Source organism: Zophobas morio, unplaced genomic scaffold (assembly GCF_036711695.1).
Source record: "Zophobas morio isolate AGI-343-1 ecotype UQ-CSIRO unplaced genomic scaffold, CSIRO_AGI_Zmor_V1 ptg000010l, whole genome shotgun sequence".
In the NCBI taxonomy this organism is placed as follows: Eukaryota; Metazoa; Arthropoda; class Insecta; order Coleoptera; family Tenebrionidae; genus Zophobas; species Zophobas morio.
In genome coordinates, this window is record NW_026972115.1 from 723,571 (window position 1) to 729,570 (window position 6,000).

At 30.7% G+C, this 6,000-nt stretch overlaps 1 protein-coding gene across 2 annotated transcripts in view; it reads right to left on the reverse strand.

The window, feature by feature from the left end:
- The window catches only part of LOC135126079 (basigin), a 43,961-nt gene extending 39,457 nt beyond the window's left edge, over positions 1-4,504 (reverse strand). Inside the window, exon 1 of one of the 2 annotated variants that reach the window (XM_064051875.1) lies at positions 4,229-4,504. In XM_064051875.1, coding sequence (XP_063907945.1) covers positions 4,229-4,310 — 82 coding nt within the window. In that variant the 5' untranslated portion in view covers positions 4,311-4,504. The remainder of the gene's footprint in view (positions 1-4,228) is intronic. The other variant, XM_064051874.1, reaches the window with a different exon arrangement.
- Between the last annotated feature and the right edge of the window lie 1,496 nt (positions 4,505-6,000).

The following is a 6,000-nucleotide window of genomic DNA, read 5'->3' on the forward strand; positions in this document are numbered from 1 at the left end:
TTGAAGCACTGAATATATGGAAAAAATTAAAGAAATGAAAAAAAGAAAAATTGGGATATAAATTAGAAAAAATGATACTTAAAAAAATGTGGAAAATGAAAGATTTTTTAATTTTTCGATTTGCAATTGTTCCGGCTTTCAGTTTTTCGTTCGACTTTACAATTTTGACGTTTCTATAATTTTTCGATGTGACAGTTTTTGAATTCGATTCGTTTTTTGTTCTTTCCAATTTTCAATTCACTAATTTTTTTCAACTTTTGAGTTTCTCGATTTTTAGTTGTTCAATGTTTCAATTTTTCGTTTCTTCAGTTCTTCGATTTGCAATTTTTCAAATTTCCACTTTTTTGGGATTTTTTAGTTTTTCGATTTTTCAACTTTTCTAATAAAAAAACCGGAAACATGACAAAATCGTAACTTTGAAATATCAAAAATAAAAAACCAAAAATCTGAAAATTGGGAATCTAGAACTAGAAAAATTGAGGAAACGAAAAATTAAAACGTCAAAAGATTCAGAACTGAGAAACTTCAAAAATGAAATATTGTAAAATCGAATTATTGAAAATTAAGGAAATCGGAAAATCGAAGTTCTGAAAAATCAAAGATTTAGCAGTTGAAAAATTGAATAAACGAAAAATTAGAAAATTGATAGAAACATGGAAAAATAAAGAAAATGAAAAAACAAAAAATTTTCATTTATTCGATTTTTCAATTTTTCGATATTTAATTTTTGAATTACTCCATATTTAACTTTCAAATTTTCCATCTTTCAATGCTACAGTTTTTCGACTTCACAATGTTGACGTTTCTATAATTTTTCAATCTGACAATTTTTGGGTTCTCCAATTTTTAGATTCGATTAGTTTTTTCGTTCTTTCCCATTTTTCGATTCATTAATTTTTTTTTCCATTTTTAAGTTTCTCGATTTTTTGTTTTTTCAATTTCAATTTTTCCCACTTTTAATTTTGCGACAGTAATTCTTTGAATTTCCATTTTTAAGTTATTCAGTTTTTCGATTTTCCAACTTCTGTTTTTAAAGTTCGCAATTTTTCAATTTTTTGATTTGCAATTTTTCCCACTTTCAATTTTTCGTTTTTTTTGGATTTATTCATTTTTCTTTTTTTTCCATTTTAGATTCTTCAGTTTTTCGATTTTAAAATTTTTCATTTATTCAATTTTGGATTTTTTCTAGTTTTCATTTAAAATTTTTCCATTTTTCAATTATTGGGTTTTAGAACTTTTTCAATTATTCGATTTTCTTTTTTTAATTTTTGAATTTCTCCATATTTAATTTTTTGATCTTTTAATGTTACAGTTTTTCGACTTTACAATTTTGACGTTTCTATAATTTTTCGATTTGACAATTTTTGGGATTTTCTAATTTTTCGATTCGATTCATTTTTTCTTTTTAATGTTTCTATTCAATATTTTTTTTTTGATTTTTAAGATTCTCGATTTTTAGTTTTTCAATGTTTCAATTTTTGGTTTCTTCAGCTTTTCTATTTGCAATTTTCCTATCTTCTACTTTTTCAATTTTACAATTTCTTGTTTCTTCGATTTTTCAGTTTTTTTTTGTGATCTTTTTTAGAAAATCTAAAATTTGGAAATTAAGAACTAGAAAAATTAAGGAAACGAAAAATTTAAAATCAAAAGATTAAAAATTGAGAAACCTAAAAAATCAAAAAAATGAAATATGTATTGTAAAATCGAATTATTGAAAATTAAGGAAATCGGAAAATCCAAGTACTGGAAAATCAAAGATTGAACAGTTGAAGATTTTTCAATTTTTCGATTTGCAATTTTTTGGGCTTTCAGTTTTCCGTTTTTTTGGATATTTTACTTTCACGTTTTGTCAATTTTTCGTTTCTTCAATTTTTGATTTTTTCTAGTTTTCATTTTAAATATGTAATAATAACTATAATTAAAAAAACACTTTTTCAATTTTTTCATCTTTCGGCCTGACAATTTTTGGGTCTCCCAATTTTTCGATTAATTAATTTTTTCCGATTTTTATGTTTCTTCAATTTGCTGTTTTTCGATTTTGCAGTCTCTCATTGTTTCAGCTTTTCGATTTTTTCGGATTTTTAGGTTTTTCGATTTTTCAACTTTTCCAATAAAAAAAAATGGGAAAATTGCAAAATTGTTACATTGGAAGCCTAAAAACTGAATCAAGAACTAGAAAAATTGAGGAAACGACAAATTTAAAAGTCGAAAGATTAAAAATTCCGGAAGTTGAAAATTAAGGAAATCGGAAAATCGAAATACAGAAAAATCGAAGCGTGGAAATTTGAGGAATTGAATAAACGAAATTTGTGATAGGAGTATAAAATAGAGAAAATGAAAATTTAGAAATCGGAAAAATGAAAGAGTTTTTAATTTTCCCTTTTATTCAATTTTACATTCTTTGGTTTGTCGATTTTTCATTTCCTTAGTTTTTGATTTGCAATTTTTCTAGTTTTCATTTTAAATATATAAAAACTAACGGAAGTTATATTATAATTTAAAACATTTTTCAGTTCTTTAATTTTACGATTTTAGAATGTTTCCATTTTTCAGTTTTTATATCAATTTTCGGGAAAATGGAGTGAGTCGTTCTTGATTTAATCAATGCAATAAACTGCCTCATTTATTAATTTTTGCGTCACCTTGTATAAGTAATTCTAAAAGCTATGAGTGCATTGATACACCACAAGTACAGAGTCGTAATATTTTGCATATTTCAGAGAGGATTTATTCAGCAAAATTTTGATTGACGATTTACCTTGATGACGATAACCTCAAATCGTTTGAAAGACTTCAGAGCATTCAGTTTTGCCGTTTCAAAGTTAAATTGCAAAATGTTGTTCCACAATTTTGATTTTTTTTCCCAAAAAATCTGGATGTCTAGGGTAAAAATTGAACATGGATTCATAAACCACATGTGAAGGATTATCTTATTTTATAGAATTGAAATAATAAGTAAAAATGTCATTTTTGAGAATGTATTTCGCTGTTCAAAAATCAATGTCAGAGACTTTGGTATAAAACAGGTATTTAAAATTTTTAAAAACAACATCCGACGAGCAAAAAGCAAAATTATTATTCTGAATTAAAAAAAGAAAAGTATTAGCGACAGATTTATCTTGAAACTATAACAAACACAAAATTAAAATAAATATTTGTGAAGACATTCTACTTTTTTGATTGACATATTTAAATTTTCCCAAATTTGTATTTGTTCAAGCTTTAGGTGTCCTTGAGGTCTGACAATTCCAAAGAATGGGCAGATTACATTATAAATACATGAAACGAAAATTTATGGCACACTTCAGAAAAACGGTAAGTTTAAGTATGAATAAACAATTGAAACAAACTGTCAGTGGCATATTTAACTAAAATTTGACACTTAACCTCCTCGAAGTGACGTCATGTCACTGGAACATAAAAATTACTATCACGATTCCAGTAGTGCCACCCTGACAATTCGTTTTTGACAATTCGTGACTAGAAATGCACTCAATTTAAATTGCAACTAAATAAAATTTCGTGGAATATGACATCACAGCTCACAGTGATAAATGAAGTGAAATCATCCAGTCTATTCTAGTATAGATTACTTTTGAGGTCACGACAACAAAAAACCACTACGATAAAAGAACAAAAAGACTTGAAGAACCCTAAACAATGCCAACTGGCACAAAGACAAAGCCCCATTTTACCATAAATATACACAAAAAGGTGGCACCCTTTATTTTCCAAACCGACAACCCCACACCTTCAAGGCTATTACAAGCCCCGCATAAATACACAAAGGGTCACAGCCCCACTTTATCACCTCCACCATCAAAAAGCAAACATGCTGGCGACCAATCGAACCTCGTCGTCACACTCTTGGAATCGCGATAACCCAGATAATAAATGAATAATCGCACCTGCACTCGCATTCCTCCGAACTAAACCTCGGCCCCGGTGCTTGGCACCGCCACCCCACTCGCCGCCCCTCGTGTTTTCGCCACCCGTTCACCCCATTAGGGTTGATTAAATTTGCAGCCTTCCTGTTAACTAGATATTACCAGATGGAAGCCGTAGCGAGCTATTTATACCGTCATTAAAGCGATTCCGGCCCTGTCATGGGCCGAAATAACCTAAAAATACTCTCGCGAGCTGTCAAATCCCCAGCCTACTCGGGCGAAGGGCCGCGAGACAAGGCGGTCCGGGGGCGCGCCCGGCGCCCGGGGGCGGCTGCACTCACCTTTGATTTCCGCGGCGGCGGGCCTCGGCCACGATATCGCGACGAAAGCGCAACACAACAGCACTAGGTGGTGGTACTTCATTTTCGGAATTGTTCGTATGGGTCTGTTGGGATTCTCTGTGTACTATAACATCAACACGATGGGTTTTTCGCACGATCCAGCTACACACACGCAGGCACTCACACCGGGGGCGCACTCTGACACCGAGATCGCATTTGGAGCACTCGATAAGGACAAGTAAAATGGCTGGCGATTATCAGCCAGGAAAGTCACGAGAGTAGTTTACGTAATCGCCGGCAGGCGAATGACGTCATTGACATGCGTACGCGAAAATTGGCGGCTTGGGGAAATTCGGCTGAAATGAGACTAAATAATGCTCGGTTGCTGTTTTTGAAAATTTTTGCAACCGGTTGTAATTTTTTAAACAGGTGGTAATTTTTCCAGCGATTTTCCTGGTTGGATGGAAACCTGTCTGAAATGTCAATGGAGTGCGCGCTACAGACAACAGATACCGCCACCTCTCGCGCTTGTTTCGGGTCGGTAAAGTAGAATGCGGTAGTTTAAAGTGTCACAAAAATGGTGAGTCGTTTTTAAAATTTTTTTAATTTGTTTTGGTTTAATCTCAAGACCATCGGGGTATTCATTTTGAAAATGTGAGTTTAGAAGAGCTCAACAATGTCTAGAATGCAAAACGTTCTAATTAGAAGCGCTCAAAATTCAAGAGTTCAAATTGCGCATAAAAGTCCCAGTACGGAAGGTACCCAATATCCAGAATATTTAACAAATTCAGGATAAACGCGTCTGAAATAGGTTAAATCAATTTATTTCTTGTAAAATACGGTTTATTGAACGTTATGTACCTACAGATATTCACCCTTCTAGGAGTTTAAAACTTCCACCAAGATCATGTCACTTTATTAGATGCTCGTTGCGCCGATTCCAATAATGTTCGTTCAGGTTGTTTTACCCTTAATTTAACAATCCATTTCTTTATTTTAACTTGTTGCTCCTCAGCGAAGCCAAAGAAGTATAATAATCGAGTCCATCGGGCGATTTGCTACTTTTATGTTTTGTCGACGTTTTATGACCCCTAGAGTACGAAAAAAGTGGTCCATTTTAATGTTTCGTTTTCAACTTTATTTTTTTTCAATTTCCCGACTTCCAAATTTTTCAATTTTTCGTTTTTACGATTTTTTAGTTTCTCAATTTTTAATTTTTCGATTTTTCAATTTTTCATTTTTTCAACTTGCAAGTTCTTAATTTATAATTTTTCATTTTCTGGTTTTTTGATATTTTAAGTTTTTGATTTCTACAATAATTTTTTGATATCACATTTTTTTGTTCTATCATTTTCATTATTTGTTTTATTGTTTTTTATTTTTAGAATTTTCAGTGTTTCGGTTCTATATCTTTTCTTTTTTTTTATCTTTAATTTTTTCATTTTTTCAATTTCTCGCCTTAGAAATTTTTCAATTTTTCGGTTTTTCTATGTTGCGATTTGCAATTTTTCGATTTTACCATTTTTTAATTTTTCAATTTTAATTTTTCGATTTTTCAATTTCTTAATTTACAATTTTCTAATTTTTTCGATTGTACAATTTTTTTATATCACTATTTTTCCTTCTTTCATTCTCTTTGTTTTTTTTTATTTTTCGATTATTCAGTGTTTCGGTTTTATATTTTTTCTTTATTTCAACTTTAATTTTTTTCAATTTTTCACTTTCCCGCCTTTCAAATTTTAAAATTTTTCGGTTCTTCAATGTTGCGATCA